The sequence below is a fragment of the Hyperolius riggenbachi genome, chromosome 3, assembly GCF_040937935.1.
Source record: "Hyperolius riggenbachi isolate aHypRig1 chromosome 3, aHypRig1.pri, whole genome shotgun sequence".
NCBI lineage: Eukaryota > Metazoa > Chordata > Amphibia > Anura > Hyperoliidae > Hyperolius > Hyperolius riggenbachi.
Window position 1 is genome coordinate 496,253,145 of NC_090648.1, and position 26,019 is coordinate 496,279,163.

The 26,019-nt window shown below is 45.3% G+C and overlaps 1 protein-coding gene across 1 annotated transcript in view; it reads left to right on the top strand.

The window, feature by feature from the left end:
• Window positions 1–26,019, top strand: part of DENND2A (DENN domain containing 2A) — a 216,274-nt gene that overhangs the window by 185,114 nt on the left and 5,141 nt on the right. Inside the window, exons 15-18 of the mRNA XM_068278269.1 lie at window positions 2,784–2,961; window positions 19,148–19,189; window positions 21,342–21,456; window positions 24,209–24,448. Of these exons, the coding sequence (XP_068134370.1) occupies window positions 2,784–2,961; window positions 19,148–19,189; window positions 21,342–21,456; window positions 24,209–24,448 (575 nt within the window). The remainder of the gene's footprint in view (window positions 1–2,783; window positions 2,962–19,147; window positions 19,190–21,341; window positions 21,457–24,208; window positions 24,449–26,019) is intronic.

The following is a 26,019-nucleotide window of genomic DNA, read 5'->3' on the forward strand; positions in this document are numbered from 1 at the left end:
ATAGACATTCATGTTGAAATAAAAAAAATAAATAAAATGAAACCATTGCTAGCAAACATACTTTTTTTATTAAGGACCGACATATAAAAACAATTAAAAACATTCACGTTGTGGGGAGTTTACAGGATATAGCATGATCTATATAATATTATATAATCGATATATAATACCTTCAAGGTGTCATAAGTAATGTATGTGATGACATTATATCGATTATCATGCTATATCCTGTAAACTCCCCACAACTTGGATGTTTTTATTTGTTGGTCCTTAAAGAGTAACTGTCGGACATAACATCAAAAATCAATTCTTTATTTTTATCTGGTAAGCAAGTAATAAGGATGCTGACCAGGCAATCCAAAAGTTAAAAATCCACTCTTAGTTTTCTTCTCCATAAAATATAATTTCCCAGTTTCCCGGCTCTTATTTGGTACATTGCTGCACAGAGGAAGTTGCAGGGCATGCTGGGTTTTCTTTTTTTCTTCTTTACTTTCCCTCAGACTTAACTAATGCAGCCTGATTGGCTGAACCCTCTTTCCCTCCTGTTTTCCCCTCCCACACCTCTGTTCCTCTCTGACTGGCCAATATTTCTCAATGCACGTTCTACTGCAGAGCTAGGTGGGAGTGTCTGAAGACTGGGAGGGGGCGGGCAATGATACAGAGAAAAGGAGGAAATTATGTCAGGATTGGCTTCACAAAAGAAACAGACAAAGTGGAAAACCCTAAGGATTTTCTCTCTCTTTTTTTTTTTTTTTTTTTTTTTTTTTTTTTTTTATATATAGAAAAATCACTAAAATCAAAATGTGGACCATGCAATACATATGTAAGTAGATCAAGTATTTATCTACTTATATATGTGTTTAGTTTTTTTTTTCTGAGATAGTATGGCTGACAGCTCCACTTTAATTACTTATTTCTTAGCCACAATTTCCGCCGTTAGCAAATGTGTGCTGGTAAATTCTGAGAGCAGGAAAGTTTCTTATCATTATAGTGCTGCAGTAAACCGACAATCAATTTTGCAAGAGCCAAAAATCCTGATAATTACGGCCTCTCATCCCTCTTGATTTCCACTACCCATCAGAAGAACAAGACCTACCTTGTACATGCAAAGGTTGTCAGTCAAACCAGCAGGTGGCACTGTGGGTAAATATCACATTTTCATTTGGGACTAATATTTTTCTGATCACCAAAAATACATTTTCTTTAAAAAAAAAAAAATCTGTATGTCCTTTTTGACACATGGCATGCACAAATATAAACTAAAGATCTCTAAAATTTCCAAGGAAGACAATCTGAGTTATGCAGCAAGTTTACATTCTATTGTACATTATATGTTCCCAGCCATATCTTATATTGTACGTCTTTACATAAATATATAGTCTGACCTGCTGATCTAATTGACGTTTCACTTCCTTCCAGATAAGTGTTGTTCCCTTATGAGAATTCTTAGTTTGCCTTCGATGTCCTGGTGGTGACGGGGTTAAAGGCCCTGCATATTTTCCCATTCTCTTCCTGTTGTGTTACCATGGAGATGGGTGTAAACAATACAGTGCTCAACTCTGATGTCACTAGGCCTATAATTATGAAGCGTTGTGTATGTGGAGTGGGATTCTGGGCTTTCCTCCAGGAATGTCCCTGTTCCAGGCGACTAGCGATATTGTCAAGCACAGATGTGGAACGTTACGTTGACTTTTCTCAGCGTTTTAAGTGACCGGAAAAAAAAAAAGTGCCCTGGTTTTTAGTAAACTTTTGTCAAAGGATAGAATCTGTTTTGCAAATGACCACATTCTCTATTCCCTACGAATGGATGGTTTGGCCCATGCTTTGAGATTTTTGGTCTGGAGATCTCCTTAAGTTTGTAAATTTTCTCCTCTGGATTAGTTTATTAGCATGGAGTGGTGGTGGTAGTTTTTTAAACAATCTTTAATAAAAAAAATGATGGTACCGTCTTGCTCAGTTACTAGAAGGTTTTTAAAGCGGTATAAAACTCTGACATAATAATCAATAAAAACATGGTTTTCCTACGTTTTATATGCCATACGGTTATCATATTTGCTTTTGTGCATAAGTATTATTATTCATTTAGAAATTACAAGTTCCCAAAGTACACTTTTTTTTTTTTTTTTGCTTTGTTCGGAGAGCTGACTTTGCATTTTATTCATAACTGGTGTATTCATATTGTAAATATACCCAGAAATGCTTTCTGAATGTCTGACTGTGTTCAGGAGAGTATGCAATGTCAGAGAAGTGATTACTTACTTGTATTAAGTGAGGAATGTAAACACAAGATGGCATTATCTGCAGTTCACATGAGTCCAGCTTTCCTGGCAGGGAGCTTGGAAGTCCTGTGTTTAACCCTTTGAATGCTGTTGAAGTAAAAAAAAAATGGTGGTAGCATATAATATGCTGTAAATAATCTTTTGGAGCAAAGAAGGAATGCTGGGTTTCATTCCGCTTTAATGGGGGCTCTACAGAGCTCTTAGGGCTTTGGTTGCCTTCTATGGACGCAGTCTACCCATTCACAAGGGAGACCAGTGACATCACTGATCCTTCAGCCTATCCTTTCACAAGAGGCCAGTGACATCACTAATATTTTAGCCTATTATTTCACTGCAGGCCAGGGACATCACTGATATTTTAGCCTATCATTTCACAAGAGACTATTGACTAATATTTCATGTGACCACTGTCTGCTGTTTATAAGATTTCTTGCTAAGTTGTACGCTGTAAGTTTGTTTTTATTGCTGCATTCATTATAACTATTTTCAATTTTGTTTTCTCAGCACCTTATCCAAATGCTGCCACGCTATGGTTGCGTTAATTTACCCTTTTGCCTGGCAACACACCTACATCCCTGTACTTCCCCCATCCATGATCGACATTGTCTGCTCTCCTACACCCTTCCTGATTGGTCTGCTGTCCAGTTCTCTGCCTCGGCTGAAGGAGCTGCCAGTGGAAGAGGTAAGCTTAGGCGTTCAATTACCATCGTAACTCCAAGTACAATCAGTATAAGATGCGGTTAGAAAAGGTGGCCATACAGTTAAAGATGGGCACCATTGTCCACCATCAGACAAGACCAGATTTATACTTTTTGTGCCCTAGGCCAATTATGATGTGGCTCCCTTTTCTTGTGATGCAGTGCCCCTCCCATTCCATGTGCCGCCCCCTCTACCATGTACAGCAGCCCCCTCTTCCATGTACAGCAGCCTCTCCCATTCCATGTGCAGCCCCCTCTTCCATGTACAGCAGCCCCACCCATTCCATGTGCAGCCCCCTCTTCTATGTACAGCAGCCCCTCCCATTCCATGTGCAGCCCCCTCTTCCATGTGTATCATCCATGTACGACAGCCCCCTCCCATTCCATGTGCAGTGCCCTCTTCCATGTGTAACATCCATATACCGAAGCTCTCATTCCATGTACAGCAGCCCCCCCCTCCATGTGTATCATCCATGTACAGCAGCCCCTCCCCTTCCATGTGCAGCCCCCTCTTCCATGTGTAACATCCATGTACAGCAGCCCCTCCTATTCCATGTGCAGCCCCCTTTTCAATAGATTACAGCATGAAATGTATTAAAAATCTATCTAGCCGCAGTGTTGCACTGTTTGATGCAGTGCAGCGCTATGGGCAGTGGCGTAGCAATAGGGGTTGCAGAGGTAGCGACCGCATCGGGGCCTTTGGGTCAGAGGGGCCCCTAGGGTCCCTCCCTCAAGCAAAATATTGGCTCTCTATTGGTCCTGTGCTGGTAATACTCACTCCTATAGATGCTTTAAATAGTAGTAATCATTAACAAACTGTTCCCCATCACCCTTCTTGCACCTCTGACACTGTGGAAATCCTTGGCAGGTTTTGGTGCGCTGTATCAATTATGTACAATGTGCTTGGGGGGCCCAATGTAAAACTTGCACTGGGGCCCATAGCTCCTTAGCTACACCACTGGCTATGGGCCATCGATCTACTGTCGCCCGGACCCTCCACTGATCGATATGTATCTTACTTCTGGAGCGATCGATCAGGACTGCCATGGCGTCACATTTCTAGCAGATTTGATCAGTGAATTGGCTAGTAATCAATGGAAAAAAAAACTAAGTGTATAGCCTCCTTAATAGTCTCCGGTGTACTTTGAAGATCTCTTGTAGGTTTTGGATTTATTTTAGAGAGAGTCTGAAACCCCCAAAAAACACCTCTTTTGACTGGCCAGTCTTCTTCAGCAATAAGACCATAGCTAAAACGCCGCATTCCCATGGCAGAACGATCTATTTCTACCCCCGAAATCCCGGGGCAAAATTCCACGACTTTCTAGGTGGTGGATTTTGCTGCCCGGGGGAGGCAGAGCTTTGCTCTGTAGCTCTGCCTCCAGTTGTGTCAATCTCTGCCTCTCCCCGCCCCTCTCAGTGAAAGAAGACCCGGGAGAGGCGGAGATTGATGCAAGCAGAGGCAGAGCTGCTGCACAAAGCTCTGCCTCAACCCGGAAGGTGCCCCAGGGATTTCGAGGGTATAAATCGTTCTGCTGCGGGAATGCTGCGTTTCAGCTAGGATCTTATTGCTGGAGAGGACTGGCCAGTCGAGATTTTTTGGGGGGGATTCAGAGTCTCTTTAAAGGATCTCTGCTACTGTAAAATTGTGCCTATGAACTTCCGTCGGTACTGTAATTCAGATAGCTCAGCTGGCAAAAAAAAAAAAAAAAAAAAAAACAGTGACTCACCTTGCCAGTGGTAAAGATTCCGGCATCACTGATAAATTTCAGAATGTAAATTGGGGTGAGGTAAGGTCTTACAATGGGCAAATGCTGACTGAGGGCTCGTTTCCACTGTAGCGGTGCGGAATCGCCTGGATTCCACCGCTGAAGAAAACGCATGCGGCTGCGTTTCCGCATGCAGATTTACCTGCGATTTCGCATGCGATTTCGCATGGCAAGGAGCCATGCGAATTTAACCATGTCACTGCCTGTGTTAAGTTCCATTGGCTTTCATGCGAAATCGCGGGGAAATCCGCATGACAAAGCCGCATGCGATTTCCCTATTGAATACATTAGCGGCGATTCGCCCGCATTCCTGCCGCACGCGAATCTGCACGACCCTGTCGTGCAGATTTTCCCCGCACCGAAAAACGCCGCCGCCGCACACGTGGAAACAGCCCCATCCACTAACATTAAGTATGCGAATCCGCATGCAGTGCCCGCATGCGGATTCGCTATAGTGGAAACGAGCCCTGAATAACTTGAATTAATGAATATTGTAAAACTAAGCAGTTTTATTCATTACCGTAAACCTGAAATGAGAAAGCTCGGAGGGAGAGCCTAGAGCCTTCCCGTTCCCGTCTGGCCCATCATTCCAATGCGGTCCTCTGTAGCTATTTGACCCACTTAATTGAATACCCCCTCGGAAATGCACATATCCCTGAGTAGTTGTAAGGACTGCTCATGCACAAGTCTGGACTCGTGCATGCGCAGTAGGGATGCACTTGTCATCAGAACTAATCTGGAACACGATTAGTTCCAAAGGGATATTCGGTGGAATAGCTTTACTGCTGGAAAGCGCTGGATTGATGGGGGAATGGAGAAATTGGTATGCAGAGCCTTCTCCCTACTTCAGAAAGTGTCATACTTCAGGTTTCCTTTAGAAAGCAGAAATCAGAAAAACTTTATTTCGCCAAGCATGACTGGGTCATGCCTGGAATTGTTTTTGGCACAATACATCTGGCTCAGAGAGAAGACCTAGATAGAGACATAGATAGATAGCAGCGAGCCGTAGAGGCATCGGTTAGCGTGAGTTGGCATTACATTTCATTGCATTCCACTACACATTGCATTGCTCTATACAGGGCCGGCGCTACCATAGAGGCAAAGGAGGCAGCTGCCCCAGGGCCACAGAGCTTGTAAGGGCCCCCAGATTTTCAAATCGACCTTATAGTTTTTGAGAAAATCGATTTTAAAGTTTCAAAGGAAAAAAAATACACATTTAAAAACCAGCCGACTTCAATGGTTATTAGCAAATCCACCTTAAGTTCTAGAAACCCTAAATTTGCAGGATATGTTAAGGAGACCATTGGGAATAAGAGGAAAAAACAATTTTTCAAAAAGACCTTATAGTTTTTGTGAAAATTGATTTTAAAGTTTCGAAGGAAAAAAGTATACTTTTAAATGCGGTAAATGTCACTTTTAGTACCTAACGGTAGTGTAATTTTACATGTATCAAAAGAAAGAGCAATACATTTCCTGACTGGGTTTCCAGGGCTTACCAAACACACAATTGGAGAAACTCACTCCCAAACAGTTCTCTGCTGCTTTATAAAGCCTGCAGGCTGCTTATAAGCCAATGAGAAATGCACACATAATACACCTAGCTTGCAGTGATAATCAAGCAGAAGCTGAGCAAGTCAGCCAATTAGTTGGAGAGGGCTTCAGTTGCATATAGACAATGGCTATATGACCAGCACTGGGCACCAGCGTGCAGGATATTCCCTCTCATCTGCCCCCCTCCTAACTAAACTGCATGGGATACTACAATAATTAAAAACAATGGTGCATGAGCCAGCCTGGGGCCCCGGGAACTCTCACTGGGTTTCCAGGGTGTCCATACGCAGCCACAGCGCTATACAGCCGCAATATGGCTGTATGAAGATCCTTGGCATTTTTTTCCTATTTTCCCAATTTTTTATTTTTTTTTATGTTTAGAGGGAATTTTTTTTTTTTTTTTTTTATTATGTGGGGTCCCCCCTCCTGAAACTTTTTAACCCCATGTCCCCCATGCAGGCTGGGGTAGCCAGAATGTGAAACTCTGACCGATTGGGGCTTCAAACCTTGACTATACCAGCTGCAAAATAGGTCCCTTAATGCCAATTTTTGCTCCGGGGTATCTGTTGGGGGGGGGGGGGGGGCTCAGGTTTATTTTGCCCTGGGGCACCATTGTTGCTTAAACCGGCCCTGGCTCTATACAATTGTATTTCACTATACGTAGTATTGCAATTGCCCTATACATCCGTAAAACATCACAGTCCCTAGTGTGACACCGAGATGGTTAGTCTGGTGGGTTGGTTGGTGTAGTTGAACCACCCGCTATGGCACAGACCGCCCCGCAGCTCGTCGGAGCTTGCATTGATGGTAGTATGTGGAGCGAGTTGAGGAGCCTGACCGCCGAGGGGAAGAAAGAGTTCCTGTGTCTCGTGGTCTCTGTGGAGATGGCCCGAAGCCTCCGGCCCAATGGCAGCAGGCTGAAGTAGCGGTGGCCTGGGTGAGAAGGGTCATTGGCAATCCTCAGAGCCTTGGATTTCAGTCTGTTGTTGTGTAGCAGGGCAAGAGAGGGGAGGGGGCACCCAACGATCCTCTCCGCTGACCTAATGACCCTCTGAAGTTTGTCCTTGTCACTGGCGGTGGCCCCAGCATACCAGACCAAGATGGAGAGCAGAGGATTGACTCAATGGTGGCGGTGTAGAAGCTGGTTAGGATTTTTTTGAGTCATGCCAAACTTTCTCAGCTGGCAGAGGAAGAAGAGTCTCTGCTGGGCTTTCCATTGGGTGGCAGTGATGTTGGGCTTCCAGCTAAGATGCCTGAAGATTATAGTACACAGAAGCCGAGCACATGGCACCCTGGCTACCTCGGTGCCGTCAATATACAAAGGGGGCGCGGGGGGAGCAGACTTCCTGAAGTCAATGATTAGCTGAACTGTTTTTGCAGCCTGTTCTCCTTGCTCCAGTTGCAAATACTTTCCACCTGTTGGCGGTACTCCTGGACGTTATCCTTGGTGACAAGGCCAATGCTTTAGAAGGAACCGGAGAAGAGAGCCATATGGATAGGGCTGGATTTACTATAAGGCACTACAGGCTCGTGCCTACAGGCGCCTGATGATGGAAAGGCGGCTCACTCCCCTCCCCTAGTGCCTGCCTCCCTCCTTCCCTATGCAGAGTCCCGAGCAGAGTGGAAATTAGGTTACTCACCCAGATCTCAGCATTCCACTGACGAGATCTCCCTACAGTCAGGGGCACCACTAGCTTCTTAACATTGAGGGTACCTCTGGCTACCTTATGATAAGGGGCACCTGTAGCTACCTATGACAGGCAAGGGAAGTAAGGCAGAAGTGATAGCTGGGACAGCCAGCACACTTGCGGTGCAGTTCAGTGGGGGTTTGTAGGTTCATGGAGGGCGGAGTCTAGGGTGCAGTGACATCTGTGCCTATAGCCTTCAGTGATGTAAATCCGGGCTTGCACATGGAGGCTGAGATATTTATTTCCTTTTAAACAGTACCAATTGCCTGGCAGCCCAGCTCCTCTTACTGGTCAGTATAGTCTGAATCACACACCTGAAACAAGCATGTAGCTAATCCGGTCAGACTTGAGTCAGACATCTGATCTGCTTGCTTGTTCAGGGCCTATGGCTGCCAGTATAAGAGGCAGTGGATCAGGACAGCCGGGCAACTGGCATTGTTTCAGGAAGGAAATTAATATGGCAGCCTCCATGTCTCTCACCTGGAGTTCCCTTTTAACTTTTGTACAGTAATGTTCCTCCTTAAGCGTGGAAGTACAAGTGATTGATGATGGAAACTGGACAAGGCTCATGGGATCCGGCCGCCCAGAGATGTGGAAAAACTCTGAACACAAAGAGCCTCTTCAACGGACACTTCCACAATGCTGCAAATCCTTCAAGTCATAAATTAGTCTTATTGATTAATACAGTGGCTCATTGTGTCCTGTGACAGAGTGCAGCTCCTTAGCTAGCAAGGCAGATATTTGAAATATTCATTGGCCTCGGCCAAACCCATTGGTCCCATGTAGTGTGTGGATACAATGTGTTTTGTTTTTTGTGTTAGAGGTTGAGTACTGTACTTAAAGGAATACTATCAAACTTCATCAATTTCTGGCAGTAGCATAAATCAAAATGCAATCAACAGTCTGATGGAACACAGCATATCTTTTTGCTGTGCAGTATTTTATTTATTTTACCTTTTTAGATTGCATCCCCTGAGAAACTGACGGGGAATGGGGCAGCTCATTATATGAGAGGGGATTCCTCTGAGTGTAGCAGTGCCTATCCTACTTTCCCCACATCATAGCGCATTATTCAGCGCATGACCCGCCTAAGTAGCCTGCTATGAGGAGCGAGAGACAAGACAACCTCTCTCGCTCCTACTCTGCCCAGCCAATCTGCCTCAGGAGGCTTCTGTGTGTCGGGCTCGGGCTGCCGCCGCCGCATCGCCGCGACGCCCTCCTCCAGCTAATGTGTTTGCCGTTTCGTAGCAAAAAGCAATGACGATGTGGCGGCGGCAGCCCGAGCCCGACACACAGAAGCCTCCTGGGGCAGATTGGCTGGGCAGAGTAGGAGCGAGAGAGGTTGTCTCTTGCTTCCTGTTGAGGCAGGGCTAATGGCTGCAGCCCTGCCTCCATGCGTGTCTATCAGCGCGTATCTCCGCCTCCGCCCGACCCTCTCAGTCTACCTTCACTGAGAGGGGCAGGGAGAGGCGGAGATCCGCCGGCTGATAGACACGCATGGAGGCAGGGCTGCAGCCGAATGCTCTGCCTCCATGAGCAGCAAAATCTACGCCCAAGCTGGTCGTGGATTTTGCAGGGGGGGATTTGGGGGGTAAAGACCCCTCGTTCAGCCGCAGGATAGCAGCGTTTTAGCAGGGGCACACATGCTCATGTTTATAAGCTAAAAAGCGAGTTTTTAACTCGCTTCAGAGTCTCTTTAAGGTTTTTCTCTGAGGCTTAAAGGACAGCTAAAGTGAGAAGACTATGGAGATTGCCATGTTTATTTCTTTTAAACCAGTTGCCTGGCAGTCCTGCTGGTCTGTTTGGCTTCAGAAGTGTCTGAATCACACCAGAAACAAGCATGTAGCTAATCGTGTCAGATCTGACAATAATGTCAGGAACACCTGATCTGCTGCATGCTTGTTCAGGGTTATGGCTGAAAGTATTAGAGGCAGAGGGTCACCAAGGCTGCCAGGCAACTGGTATTGCTTAAAAGGAAATCCACAAAGCAGCCTCCTCTTACTTTAACAAAAAAACACACAAAAAAAGCTCTATGCTGAGAAATGCTATGTTTCAATGCCTCGACTGTTAGCAGGGCCACTGACAGGGACTGGGATTACCACGAGCTCCCCCCCCCCGTTACATAGTCTCTCCCACCTGGCAAGACTTTTTAAACTTCCGTTACTCCTGTGCACACAGCTGCTGGTTGGTTACTTGTACAGGTATGTCAAACCGGTCCTACCAGGGCCGAGATCCTCACACATTTTAGACACAGTTCAAATGAATTGATGGGTCTGAATCAGGAAAGTGGTTAATCAGGTAGAACACATTCCTTTTTTCTCAGTCCATTCTAAACACTGGCATGGATCCGGCCCTCCAGGCCTGGAGTTCGACACGTGTTGTAGGACATAATGGCGGTCTAGATTCTTATAAGGTGGAAGAGTCCAATTAAAGAGGGGGATTCCAGTCTTTGTCAGTAGCCCTGCTGACAGATCAAACACACAGACAAACACAGAACATTTATATTGCGCTTTTCTCCTGGCGGACTCAAAGCGCCAGAGCTACAGCCACAAGGAGGCGCTCTACAGGCAGTAGCAGTGTTAGGGAGTCTTGCTTACTGAACAGGCAGAGCTGAGATTCAAACCCAGGTCTCTTGTGTCAGAGGCAGAGCCCTTAACCATTACGCTATCCAGCCACCATATGTGTTAGATATTGAAAATTGACATTTATGAGTATCACAATGAGGCTTTTACTTCTGCTACTATTACATGATTGACTACAGTATATGCAGTGTTTGCTTTATTTGACTGCCTTAACCACTTAATGACAAGCAGACTTATAAAAAACGTCCTGCTAGAGCCTCTTAACGGCTCCAGGACATTTTTATAAGTCAAACAGCGCTGCTGCTGCTCTGCGCGCTCCCGAGAGTGTGCACATGAAATTAGTGAAAAACAAAATCCATAGAAAACATACACCTTTTATTTCTAAATAATATATTGTTACCATACTTTGTACTAGGGACAAAATTAAAATCATATGATAAACAGGACAAATAGGCAGATACAATGTGTGGGTTTTATGCACAGTAGCAGTGTTTATATTAAAACCATAGGGGATGAAATTGGAGAAATAGTGTATTTTTTCATTTTTTTTTCCTGGTTTTTCCCTTTAAAATGCATAGAAAATAAAGTAATTACTGAAAACAAAATATCAACCCCAAAAAGCCCAATTGGTGGTGAAAAAAAACAAGATCTAGATCATTTAATTGTGATAAGTAGTGATTAAGCTATTGGCAAATGAAGCACTGAAAGGTGAAAATCGCTCTTGTCCGTTAGGGTGAAGTGGTTAAAGTGAACCCGAGGTGAAAATAAACTGATGAGATAATCCATTGTATTGATCCATTTACTCCTAAAAATGACTTTTTCAGATATCCCGAGGTTTTATTTTATATGTAAACATTTACAAAGTTGATTGAAGGTTTTGTTGCCTCTGCTCAGTGGCAGCCTATTAAGTGTCCCAGAGTTAAAATACATAAACTATTGACCTCCTTTCTTTCTTTTTTTCTTTTTTTTTTTTTTAATCTCCTGCTCTCAGAAGTTGTATTCTGCCAAGAAAACCTTTATGGTTGTAATTTGCTTATCAGTGAGGTTTACTATATTCCTGACAAGGTACAGAAAAGACAGAAGCTGTCACTTCCATGCATAGAAATGAACTCTTTCAGGCAGCAAAATAAGTAAAAGTAAAACAGCCTGGTTATTAAAGTTTTGCACTGTACATACACATGTTTATCTAATCATGTCACATGTCTCCTCGGGTACACTTAAAGCTGAATTCAGGTGGTTTGTGCATCTTCCTCCCCGTCTTCTCACCCTCTGATTCCCGAGTAAACCAACTTTTTCAAATAAACGGGTATTTTGTCATATGTCCCCTCTATATACCAAGGTGTTATAGTCACAGAGTCTGGTGTCACCATCACAATGCTGGTTGAAAAGAATTACAAAGCATTGACTCTTTATAGATTCCTTCAATGCTTGCCTGGTGTCCCAGTACATGTACTGTAGTATATACTCGAGTATAAGTCTAGAAATTCAGATCTGATTGACTTCATAAAAGTATAGGGATCGACTTATACTCGAGTCACAGGCAACACTGAGCACACTGAGTATTGTGTGTGCTAATAGTGACATTCCCATTTGCAGCAATTTACCCAGTGGTAAGTGATACTTTGAGGAAAGAAAATGCCAACAAAGCACAGGTCTGAAAGTCCTGGCCACAGCAATTAACAAGGAGAGAGGGGGGGGGGGGGGATACTGGGCTGCATAAAAGGGAGGTGAATAATTAAAGCACTAGGGGGGCCTGGAGGAGGTATTTAAACCCCTCCTGAGCCCCAAGTGCAGCCATTAACTTTGCTTGCTGGATAGACTTAGTCTTGAGTCAATAAGAAAATTCAGCTTTAAGAGAAACTACAACCATTGAACTTTATCCCAATCAGTAGCAGATACCCCCTTTTACATGAGAAATCTATTACTTTTCGCAAACAGACCATCAGGAGGCACTGTATGACCGATATTGTGGTGAAACTCCTCCCACAAGAAACCCTGAGGACCATGGTACTCCTGGCAGTTTCTGGTCTGTGAACCTTGTTGCATTGTGGGAAATAGCTGTTTACAGCTGTTTCCAACTGCCAAAAAAGCATTCAGCAGCTACATCACCTGCCAACAATAAATATGTCACCATGTAATAAATGTCAGAATGTCAATCAGGGATTTAAAAGATTTTACAATGGGCAAACACTGACTAAATCATTTATACATAATTATTGTAAAAATGAAGCACTTTTTTTATTACATTTTCACTGGAGTTCCTCTAAGAGGGTTGAATATTGGAGTCAACTTATACACGACTCGAGGTAGACTTGTATTCGAGTATATACAGTAGGTCAAATATTATGGAGGCATCGGTCAATTTAACACAGTCTGTATTGATCTTTCCTCTGCCTAATTAGTGTAAGGAATAGCGGAGATGCCGCCGCTGAGTCAAGCACGCTATCTCCGCGTGTCAGCCTGCGGCCTCTGCCGCGCGATTACATGCTCAGGTTATGTCTGGTCCTTCCATTGCTCACAGGTTAAGGGCTACGCGCGCGCAGAGCGACAGGACCTTTATGCAGCTAAGAGCGGAGTCAGCTGATCTTGAGGTAAACTGACTCCAGCTAGCATCCGGATTGGCTGAGTGACTGGGGCGGCGCTGGGGAGCATGTTGAGTATATATAGAGTAGGTCTGTCAGTAGCTCCGCGTCTGCTGTTGCGAATGCTATAGTGTGTTAGCGCTCAGACCCCAGTCAGATCCCAAAGTGTGCTAGAACCAGCCGGAGCCGGGGATCCACACTTAGTCAGATTCTGTTGATAGCTTTAAAGTACTAGTGCATTGTTTATTTGTTATGACCTTTTGCTTGCTCTGACTATTCTTCCGTTTGTCGATTCTGTACCTCAGCCTATCTGATTCACGTTGGCGACCCTGCCTGTCCCTGATGTTGAATCAGTCTTGCGCTCCTGTACTGTATCTGTCCGCTCGTTGCTAACTCTGCCTGTCTGACCTCACTACCCGCACCAGTTGGCTCTGCCACTGGTGAGGGAATCTAGTTTTCTACACCAACCTCTCAGGTGTAGAATACTGCTGCTTAGTCTGTGATACCCGCCCTTCAGGTATCTATAGGCTGCACTACTCTGTGTCACTTGCTGCTAGGCTGCAGTACTGTCTGTGTCACTTGCTCCTAGGCTGCAGTACTGTCTGTATCAACTACTCCTAGGCTGTAATACAGTCTGTTCCACCTGTTCCCGGGGGATCCTTATGCTGCATACACACTGGAGATAAAAGTCTCTGGAAAAGGCAAGATCACAGACCAATTTTACCCCCTTCCATGTAGTATGAGAGCCATACTCTACACAGTCTTTTCTATGGAGCTGAACTCCCCATCAGATAAAATCTTTGCAAGATGCTGCACACAAAGATGCCTGTACACATTCAACAGATCAGTATCTGCAAAAGATCTCTTCCTGCAATAGATCCATTCCTGCAAAATGCATTCATAGTCTATGAGATCTGCAGATCCTCTTACACACCTTGTTTAACAGACTTCATCTGCATATCTGGCAATCATCTGCAGATCTGAAAATCCATCCTGGTGGATCTGATCTGCAGATGATTGCCTGTTAAACAAGGTGTGTATGGTGATCTGCAGATCTCATAGACTATAAATGCATTTTGCAGGAATGGATCTATTGCAGGAAGAGATCTTATGCAGATAATGATCTTTTGAATGTGTACGGGCATCTCTGTGTGCAGCATCTTGCAAATATTTTATCTGATGGGGAGTTCAGCTCCATAGAAAAGACTGTGAAGGTATGGCTCTCATACTACATGGAATGGGGTAAAATTGGTCTGTGATCTTGCCTTTTCCAGAGACTTTTATCTCAAGTGTGTATGCAGCATAAGTCCAGCATTACTAGGATATCCCTCCTTGTACTGTGCACCAAACACCACCCGGTTGCAGTACAGTCTGAATCACTTGCTCCTCAGGTGATCAGTTGTACAGCACTATTGTAATTCTTCTCTTTGTTGTGGTACATATTTACCCCTTGGCTGCAGCACGGTCTGTGTCATCCACCCATAAGGTGAGCGCCGGCTGCAGCACACTCGGGGTCACCTGCTCTTCGGGTGTACTCTCTCATCCGTATTACTGTTACACCAAACACTATCTCCCATTGCTTGTCCAGTGTCAGGCTATACTAGTATTATTGGTGATTCTGCAGATCACCATATAATCAGGTATAGCATCTGCATTATTGGTGATACTGCAGATCACCAATAATCAGAGATCTCTGTGTGCTGACACCAATCGTTACAATTAGTAGTGCAAACGCTGTCGTCCAGCGACAGCGTTTGCAGTGGTTGAGAATACCTTACCAGAAGGTCTGGGGGAGGGGTGTAGTAATGACATCTTCCCAGTATGCTTAGCTCCAGAAACCTACAAGGGGAGTGTCTAAGACTCCCCTTCAGACAGTGTTACAGCTGACAAGATGAACAGGCCCAACTCTACCTTCTTGACCGCAGTGATCCTATGAGCAGGAATGTTGTCTTTATAACGCAGACCACATACACATGTAACAGATAAAATAATTTTTTTTTCTTGAATATCCCTATCTAGGGAACAAAGGGGATTGTTTTTCGTCAGAGCGTTTCTCATCTGCCGGACAGACCCGCCAGAAGGAAAAAAAAACATTGTCCTGTTGGTTCTGGCACCCGCTCAACGGTCCAGTTTTCACAGGAGAGAGAAATAATTATCATAATTAACTAATGTCTTCCGGCCGCAGAAGATGGCACTCGCTCGCCAAAAATAACACCGCGCTGCACATGGCTGTAAATGATAAGCGATCCTCCCTGGGCGAGGTCCAATCAGAGGGGAAGAGGTACCAGGAAATCCAAAGATTAACGCTTTTATAGGGGACCAACGCTTTTCACTGTTTATTCCTGGTCTTCAAGCTAAACTGCCTCTGAAAACTGGTGAATGTCATCCCTGTCCCACATGGTAACCTTAAAGGACAGCTATGGAGGCTGCCATATTTATTTCTTTTTTAAAGAGAATCTGAAGTGAATATTTAAAAAAGAAAAAAAAATGTTACTTCACAGCGGAATATAGCCTTGCATTTCAACTTTGCTCTAAAACATTATTTACAGCATATTATATGCAACCAACATTTTTTTTTTTTTTACTAGACCAGCATTGGAAGGGTTACACACAGAGCTTTAAAGTTCTTGGAGAGAAATGCAGACGCATCCGAAGTTTAGATAGATACATTTAACTAAACAAAATGTAACAAGTGAGGCATGTTACACACTCTTTGGCTGTCCTCCAGCTCCTGCACAGTCAGAGAGAGTGAGTCACATTCCACAGTTGTTACATTTTGTTTTGCTTAAATGTATCTAAACTTCGGCTGCGGGGAGCAGTTCTTTCAACGGAACTTTAAAGAGACTCCGTAACAAAAATTGCATCCTGTTTTTTATCATCCTACAAGTTCCAAAAGCTATTCTAATGTGTTTTGGCTTACTGCAGCACGTTCTACTATCACCATCTCTGTAATAAATCAACGTATCTCTCTCTTGTCAGACTTGTCAGCCTGTGTCTGGAAGGCTACCAAGTTCTTCAGTGTTGTGGTTCTGTGATGCATCTCCCCCCTCCAGGCCCCTCTCTGCACACTGCCTGTGTATTATTTAGATTAGGGCAGCTTCTCTCTTCTCTCTTATCTTTTACAAGCTGGATAAATCCTCCTCTGAGCTGGCTGGGCTTTCACATACTGAGGAATTACATACAGGCAGAGCTGTCTGCACTCTGCAGGAAGAAACAGCCTGACACTTCAGTGGAAGATAGCTGCAGGGGGAAAGAAACACACAAATGATCTCTTGAGATTCAAAAGGAAGGGTGTATACAGCCTGCTTGTGTATGGATGTATTTTCTATGTGTGGACATACTGTACATCAACCTACTTCCTGTTTTGGTGGCCATTTTGTTTGTTTATAAACAAACTTTTTAAAACTGTTTTTAACCACTTTTAATGCAGCGAGGAGCGGCGAAATTGTGACAGAGGGTAATAGATGTCCCCTAACACACTGGTATGTTTTACTTTTGTGCGATTTTAACAATACAGATTCTCTTTAAAGCTTTGTGTGTAACCCTTCCAATGCTGGTCTAGTAAAAAAAAAAAATGCTGGTTGCATATAATATGCTGTAAATAATGTTTTAGAGCAAAGTTGAAATGCAGGGTTATATTCCGCTTTAAGTAAGGGGGTAAAGGCTCTGGCTCCTAATGAGTCCTTCCGTTCCTCTCATGGGCCGCTCGTTCCCGCGCTGGCTTCCCTGTTCAAATCTCAAGCCACTTTGGGAGTCCAAGTGCTCCTGAAGATGGGCAGCCCTGTACTGCACATGCGCGAGAGCGTGAAAGACTCGCACATGCTCAGTACGGAGCGGCCAATCTCCTGAGCACTTGGACTCCCAGAGACTTTTAAAGCCTCCCACGGCAGAGAACAGTTTCCGATCCATCGGTCAGAGACTAACTGGAGAGCCAGTGCTGGACTGAGGTATACGTGAGAGGAACTGAAAGGCTCTATATGACCCAGAGCCTTCCCTCTCCTTATGTAAGTAGTATCTGTTTTTTTTTGTTTGTTTGTTTTGTTTTGGGGTTTTTTTTAATATTCACTTCAGACTCTCTTTAAGCAATACCAGTTGCCTGGCTACCCTTCAGATCCTCTGCCTCTAATACTTTTAGCCATAGACCCTGAACAAGCATGCAGCAGATCAGGTGTTCCTGACATTGTCAGATGATCTGACAAAATTAGCTGCATGCTTGTTTTCTGCTGTGTGACTCGCCCTACTGTAGCCACATACATCAGCAGGGCTGCCAGGCAACTGGTATTGTATGCCAGGAAATAAATACCACAGCCTCCATATTCTTCTCACTATACATTAGTTACTTTTTATTGTAAGAACCTTCCACCTTGATCCCCATACTCTGTTTTAACTATTGCTACCTGATCTGATTGTTGTGGCTGACAGCGTGCTCCTAGGCAGTTACAGCGCCTCCACATTCAGCTTGGCCAAGCAATGTACTTTGCTATGGGTGGCAGAAGGAGGGGGCTCCCCTGGCTGTCATTCAGGTTTTGATAATTGGCAATGCTATTTCCAATGATTTGTTTCTGCCAGTAGGCCATCATTGTGCTGTGACTTCAAATGTCATGTTGTCGACAGATGTCAATAGTTTCTTTTTAAATAACGGTTATCAAGCGTGTGTACATAGCTTAAAGAGACCATGTACTGAAAAAACGTCCCCTGGGGGGTACTCACCTCGGGAGGGCTCGCCCTCACCCTCGCCTCAGGGTCCCAATGATGCTTCCCCCTCCCCTGTAGCTGCAGGCAATCCAGCGCTGGCTCCCCCGAAGTCTCTGGCAATCCTGGCTTGACAAGCTACATTTATTTACCTTCCCTGGCTCCAGCGGGTGGCGCTGTTGCGGCTCTCAGGGCAGAGATAGGCAGAAGTAGCCGATCTCCGTCTGGTCCGCTCTACTGCGCAGGCACAGGAGACTTGCGCCTGCGCAGTAGAGCGGCCCGACAGCGATCGGCTATTTCCGCCTATCTCCAAGCGGAGAGCCGATCCTGCGCTGGGAATATAAATATTTACATCCTTGCTGGTCGGAGGGGCTGCAGCGAGACCGCCGTGGGACACAGGAGGACGGGGAAAGCCTCAATAGGATCTGGAGGCTTCCCCCACCGGAGGGGAGTACCCCCCAGGGGAACTTTTTCTCGTTACAGGTTTTGGTTGGGCTGGAGTAGTGATCATTTTGCAAATACAGCGGCCATCACAGAAGTGTGTGAAAGGGCTTCTTGTATGATGAAGAGTGTTCTGTTCCCCCCGTTACATAGAGTCTTAAGGGATATTTAAAACAAAAACAGATACTTGCCTAAGGAGAAGAAAGGCTCTGGGTCCTCTAGAGCCTTCCCGGTCTCCTCACAGTCCCCGTGTTCCCCTATGGGTCGTAGACTGCTCTCCTCTGTGTTGGGCTGGCTTCGGCAGTCTTTGGAAGCACTCGGGCACCCAAAGACGGGCTGCTCCACACTGCACATGCGCGAGTGTCCTCTCTTGCGCACTCCCAAGTGCTTCCGAAGACTGCCCGAAGTCTCCCGCAGCGCAAGATTCAAACCGAGAAGCCTGTGGGAGAACAAGGAGACCGGGAGGAGAACGGGAAGGCTTTATAGAACCCAGAGCTTCCTCTCCTTAGGTAAGTATCTGTTTTTTACTTTAAATTTCCCTTTCAGACTTGCTTTAATCAGCGCAGCATCAGTATCCCGGCGAAACGCTCCAGTGTTTTTTGCTCAGTGTCAGTGGAAAGCGGAGGCTGGGCAGTGACTGGACCGGCTCCAGGACAATGAAAGGATGTGTCATTTCTGGTCAGCCGCGGGGAAACCTCAAACCTCAGCTGAGGATGTGAACATTGTCGGGATGGCCGGGGCCCAGGCGGCTGCTGATGCTGCAGGAAGAAGGGCATATATGGGAGAGGGTTGGAAAGCCCCCCCCCCCCCCCCCCCCCCCCCAGCCAAGAAACAGGAAATGAACGCTGTTTGTTTTGTTTCTCTACAGGTCCTACTGGTCGACCTCGGCAATGACCGCTTCCTGAGGCAGGTGAGTGTAACCTTGAATACAGTCCTATGTACAGATCTCGGGTACACCTCTCTAAAGCCAGCCATACACAAATCCAAGCAAGAGACTGCTCTGTTCAGATCCAGAATCCATAAGGTGGCCACACACTTAGCGATGTCTGGGCAGATCAACCAAGAGACATCTCCCTGATGGAATTTAGAGAGAGATCTATCTGTTGCCTGCCCATACACGACAGGCTGATTCACAATAGATTTTAGTATGAAATCTATCAGGAATCGGCCTGGCCGCCCTTCCACATGCAATACCCCCCTCCCCCATTGCCACACAGGGGTAACTGTGGATGAAGCATGAAGTCAAGGCAGTGGGACAGGTACAATTTTACACTGCATGGGCTCTGGTGGGGAACATTTTACACCAAGGACTTATTGCGGCACAGAACTTCATCTGCAAAATCGGTAGCTGTATGGGCATCTAGAGTAGACATTGCCTTATTTCTCACTACAATCTATTTTGGATGTCAGACCAAGAATACATTCAACTGTTCATTGCTGACCCTGATATAAGACTTAAAGAGAAACTCCGACCAAGAATTGAACTTTATCCCAATCAGTAGCTGATACCCCCTTTTACATGACAAATCTATTCCTTTTCACAAACAGACCATCAGGGGGTGCTGTATGGCTGATATTGTGGTGAAACCCCTCCCACAAAGAAATTTGGAGTACGTACTCCTGGCAGTTTCCTGTCTGTGAACCCTGTGGCATTGTGGGAAATAGCTGTTTACAGCTGTTTCCAACTGCCAAAAACCCATGCAGCAGCTACATCACCTGCCAACAGTAAACATGTCACCATGTAATGTCAGAATGTAAATTATTGTAAAAAATGAAGCACTTTTTTATTGCATTATTTTCACTGGAGTTCCTCTTTAAGGTCTAAAGGTAGCTATAAATCTAGCTAATGAGGTGGCCGATCAACCAAGAGACAGATCTGTTGGCTGCCATAAATTTCAGGCCGATTCCCTGTCAATTTCAACATGAAATCTGTTGGGAATTGGCCTTGTGAGGCTGCCTAGCCACCTCCTGCCCGCTGTCCCTGCTAATGTTTTATGTCGTCTGCTCTCCCCCTTTGCCCGTTTACCATCCCTACCCTACACATAACTTATTTCCTGTGATCTGTTAGTCCTGACTCCTCTTAGACACATGGTGTTTACTCAAGTTAAAGACCCCCATCATCATTAGGGAAAAGCAGCTTGTTGTGCTGTGTGAGGAGCCTGACAGTGGATGAGGAGAGTGAGGTGAAGAGGTCATCATTGGGGAAAAGCAGCTTGTTGTGCTGTGTGAGAAGCCTGACAGTGGATGAGGAGAGTGAAGTGAACAGATCATCGTTGGGGGGGAAAAGCAGCTTGTTGTGCTATGTGAGGAGTCTGACAGTGAGTGAGGAGGGGAGAGGCAGGAGTGCAGCAGTGTTTCTTTTGACTTGCACAGCAGAAGGGAGGAGGTGTCACTGCTGTCCTGACTGAGGAGGAATGGAGTGCCTGAGGGTGAGCAGTTTGTTTGTCACAGACTCACAGACAGCCAGTGTGCTATTGTATTTAGCTGCAGAATGTCATGTGAGAACATTAAATGAAGCAGAGTATCAATAACAATCATTCCAAAGGGGTGGAGAGGGAGAAGCATCCTCACAAGTTTGCCTCAGGCAGCAAAAAGTCTAGAACCGGCCCTATAAGCATGCAGCTAATCCAGTCAGATCTGCTGCATGCTTGTTGTAGCTATGGCTAAAAATATCAAAGGCAGAGGATCAGCAGGACAGCCAGGCAGTTTAAATTGTTTAAAAGGAAATAAATATGGCAGCCTCCATAAACCTCCCACTTCAGGTGACCTTTAAGGCTAGCAATTGCGATATTGCAGTGCAATTTGTCAGCAATTTTTTGTCATTTGCACATTGCGAGTCTCATTCATGGTAGTGAGAATCGCATTGTGATCACTCCCTGGAAATGCTGCAAGCATAGCGTTTGCGATTTATACAAATCACAAACGCTGCAGTAAGAATGAGCCCATAGGGATACATTGTTAAAGCTCTATGCTGTTTGCCAGTGATCAGCAAAGCGCAGAAACGCAACCGAAACTCGCTCCAGTGTGATCCAATCCTTCTAATCTATTGCTATGTGTTCTAGATGGACGATGAAGAATCTATCCTTCCCCGCAAACTACAAGCAGCCCTGGAACAAATCCTGGAACAGAGGAACGAGCTGGCCAGCGACATAGAGGCCTCCGCTAACTGCCAGCAAGGTACAGGGTCCTAATAGTAACTGGATAGTATACTGGTTAAAGTGTACCAGACGTTACAGCCTTAAAAGAATCGATACTTACCTGGGGCTTCCTCCAGCCCCATAAGCACGTGTGAGTTCCTCGCCGTCCTCCCGCGGTCTGCCGTTCAGCCGTGATCAGCCCCGGTAACTGGCTCAGTTGCGTCAGTCTGGGTCTACTGCGCATACACGGGAGGTCCGTTCATGTGCAGAAGACCCAGACTGGAGACGACTGAGCCTGTTACCGGGGCTGATCGCTGGCTGAATAGCAGACCGCGGGAGAATGGCGAGGGGCATCATTTGAAACCTTTATTGCTACACCACTGCCCACAGAAGAAGGGGAGTGGCTTATCCACAAATCATTTTTGAGAACCCAAGGCAGATGGTAAGATACGCTCTGTATCCTTATAGAGTCTCCTTGATACCACCGGCACTGCTCTTCAATCACAAGTGTGGCCTTGCTGCACCTGTATGAGTACGGCACGCCCGCGCAGCAGCACAGAGCCACTTGTGGATGAGCGGCTACAGCTTACTGTACAGGCACGGCCATATTACCACAGACACAGTACAGCCACAATTGTACACGGCACGGCGAGGAGCACGGCCATATTACCACAGACACAGTACAGCCACACTTGTACACGGCACGGCGAGGAGCACGGCCATATTACCACAGACACAGTACAGCCACACTTGTACACGGCACGGCGAGGAGCACGGCCATATTACCACAGACACAGTACAGCCACACTTGTACACGGCACGGCGAGGAGCACGGCCATATTACCACAGACACAGTACAGCCACACTTGTACACGGCACGGCGAGGAGCACGGCCATATTACCACAGACACAGTACAGCCACACTTGTACATGGCGAGAAGCACGGCCATGATGTGCAACATATCTGACAGACTTTTGTTGGATATGTTCTGGGGATCCAGGCGTGGCCATGGTGGGGGGCGAGGAGGAGCCTCTGGAGGATCCCTCTTCATAGGCAAGTATTTTTTATTTATTTTTTTAATTTAAATCTGCCTCAGGTACACTTTTCCAAATGCTACAAAATTGAGATTTTTCATATTTGTCCTGCCTTACAGAACATTTACTAAAAAAAATGCAGAGGGGGCAAATGTGTAATTTAGAACTTAGTTCCACTTTCATGCACACATCAAATATAATAATAATACAACAAAGTTCCCGTTCTATCGGGGAACCAGAAGTCCCAGCTAACCAGCATGCCTGAGGGATAACAGGGACTGTGCTTTGAGGTTTTTTTTTGGGGAGTTGCGGGCCGTAAAATACTCACCTTGCCTCCAGCGCCATCTTCTAGCCTCCCTGGAGCTCCTAGCGGCTTTCCTGCAACCTTGTACGGCTCCTGGAGTGTCACATGACCTGATGCAGGTCAGGTGACACGCCAGTAGCCGAACACAGAGGATATGGGAAAGCCACTTGGGACTACAGGACGGCTAGAAGACATAGCTGGAGGCACGCTAAGTACTTATTATTTTATCCTGCAGGGGGGTCACCTGATGTATCCAGCATCAGGTGATCACCTATGGTATTTCTATAGTGCTTTTCTCCTGGCAGACTCAGTGAGGCAGCCACTAAGGCACACTCAGTAGGCAGTAGCAGTATAAGGGAGCCTTGCCCAATGACTCCTTACTGGTGCCTATGTCAGAGGTACAGCCCTTAAAGAGACTCTGAAGCCTCTTTAAAAATCAGTTTTTAGCTCTCATTTCTGTTAAGGATCTATGCCCGCCCTAAAACGCCGCTATCCCAAAGCTGAACAAGGGTTTTTATCACCTTCAAATCCCCAGGGCAAAAATGGGGAAGCATTTCCTGGAGGAGGCAGAGCTGTCTGCAGTAGCTCTGCCTCTCTTATCAATCCCAGCTTATCACCGCCTCTCCCAGTCTTCTTTCACTGAGAGGGGAGGGGAGAGGCGGAGATCTGTGGTGGATTTCGCGAATGGAGGCAGAGCTACAGCGGTAAGCTCTGCCTCCCTGGGCAGCAAAACCAAGAAAGCAGGGATGAGCAGAAACTACGCCAGTGCGAATTTTCGCATCGTAGTTCGCATCTACGCATCGTAGTTCGTAGGCGAAGTCTCAAAACTTCGCGTATGATTTTACGCGTAGCGAAGTACCATTACGGGTAGTTTACGCCCCTACATGTATTTCTCATGTGTATTGCGAAGTAAACTACGAATGTGTTATTTGCGTCTATTTTTCCGCGTACGATTGTATGCATACAAAATTACGCATTGGAAAGGGGAATGTACGCATAGAAGAGTTACTGGTACAAGCAGTTTGCAGGGGAATTCATGCGTACATTTTTATGCATAATGGCATAAGCGTCCGCATGAACTACGCGTAATTGCATATTTTATCGCGTAGTCTACGAAATGCATACGAAGTAAATATTTGATTGTGAAGCCATAGTTTGGTGAAGCGTAATTGCGTAAAACTACGAGAGTTCCAGCATAGCGAAGTTGGCTGACTACGACCATCCCTGCAAGAAAGTCGTGGATTTTTGCCCTTTACACTATCCAGCCCCTGCCATCTATGTGATATTATCTGCATCTTGAAACAAACGTTTTGCCCTTTCCATCCTAGATGGATTTAGGTAAATGGGAAGTAACTATACATTTTGAATTGGCTAATCCTTTCTGTATTCTACCTTAGCATATATCCATTCTGTATTCTGCGTCCGAAGTCATATTTTGGGGTTTTCTCTCTAGACTCCAGCGCTCTCAATGATGTGGTGTCTGAGGCCTTCGTCCGCTTCTTTGTGGAAATAGTTGGTCATTATTCTCTGTTCATGGTTCCGGGGGAGCAGGACGAGCGAACGCTCCTACGCGACGCCTTCCGCAAGTCTGTCTCCTCCAAGAGCGTCCGGCGGTTCCTGGAGGTCTTCATGGAGACGCAGATGTTTGGTGGCTTCACCCAGGAGCGCGAGATGAGGAAACAGGGCAGCAAAGGTACAAGACTACACTCTGACATGTTCTCTAAACCACTTCACCTCCAAGGGTTTTCCCCCTAAACCAGAGCAATTTTCACCCGTCAGCGCTCCTTCCATTCATTCGCCTATAACTTTATTACTAATTATCACAACAAAACAATCTATATCTTGTGGGGGGTTTTTTTGCCACCAGTTAGGCTTTCTTTAGGGGGTACTTTTTGCTAAGAATGATTTTATTCGAAATGTGCTTTAACAGGAAAAATAAGAAAAAATGGAAAAAATGTATTATTTCTCAGTTTTAAAATAATATAGGTTTCTGTAATTAGAACATGCAGATTTTATTTGTCTATTTGTCCCAGTTACTGCAACATTTAACATTTTTCCCTAGTACAATGTATGGCGCCAATATTTTATTTGGAAATAAAGGTGCATTTTTCATTTTTGCATCCATCACTAATTACAAGCCCATAATTTAAAAAGTAACAGTAATATACCCTCTTGACATGCATATTAAAAAAAAAGTTCAGTCCCTAAGGAACTATTTATGTATTTTCTTTATTTTTTTGTGTGTATATATATGTGGTTTTTTTTGTTTTGTTTTTTTAACAAAAAATGTTTTGGGGTAACTATTGGAAAGTGTGGGAGGTAAGGGGTTAATTTTTAAATGTAAAAAGTGTTTTTTTTTTGTTTTGTTTTTTTTATTAAAAAAGTTTTTGGATGTAATTTTACTATTTGGCCACAAGATGTAGTAGTATTACTATGCAAAGAGGAAGTTATGAGAGTACGTGTAAGTATCGGCTTTTGACTGCGCTTGAATGACTGCGCTGTTTCATGGATGGCTGCGGTCATTCACACAGGAACTATGTTCCCATTCATTGATCTGTCGGCGGCAGTAACGAGCAGTGGGGGAGCAGGGTAAAGCCGAAAGCAAATTTGGGAGCAGGGTGAAGCCGACAGATGGCTCTCCTGGCGCCCAAATTAGTCAACGAGCACTGCTATAGCTGTAATTCACATTACAGCCTGTGGTGGCGCCCAAATCATCCGCTCAGCTTTGTGACGACATTGGCTGTCTCGGATCTGCCTGTTTGACTGGGCGTGTGGCCAGGCGGTGCGTCCACACCACGCCCCGACTGGCCGGATTACCGGGAGCTGTTGTGGAAGATCAATCAGCCTGAAGAGGGCTGGAGGAAGCCCTAGGTATGTATAAGTGTTTCCTTTTGGGCCATCTCAGGTTCACTTTAAAGGAGAGGAATAACGTTTTTAGAATTGAACACCTTTACTATTAATAATACATATATTTGCATAGATCCGTACATCCGTCCTGAAAGATGGACAAATGAGGGAGAAAAAGGGACAGAGGGATTGGGTTCCCAAAGAGGGACTGTCCTTCCAAAAAAATGGGACAGTTGGGAGCTGTCGTCATTGGCTGGATGAAAGCCAGCTGCTTATATATGGCATACTGCACCAACATTGAAGGGTGTTATTCACCAGTTGTTAGACACCTGTGCTTTTTTCTTTTGATCTCTGAGTAGCACTAATCCATAGACATTGCTTCATCTCTGGCGAAACAGAAGCGCATTGTCCATGATT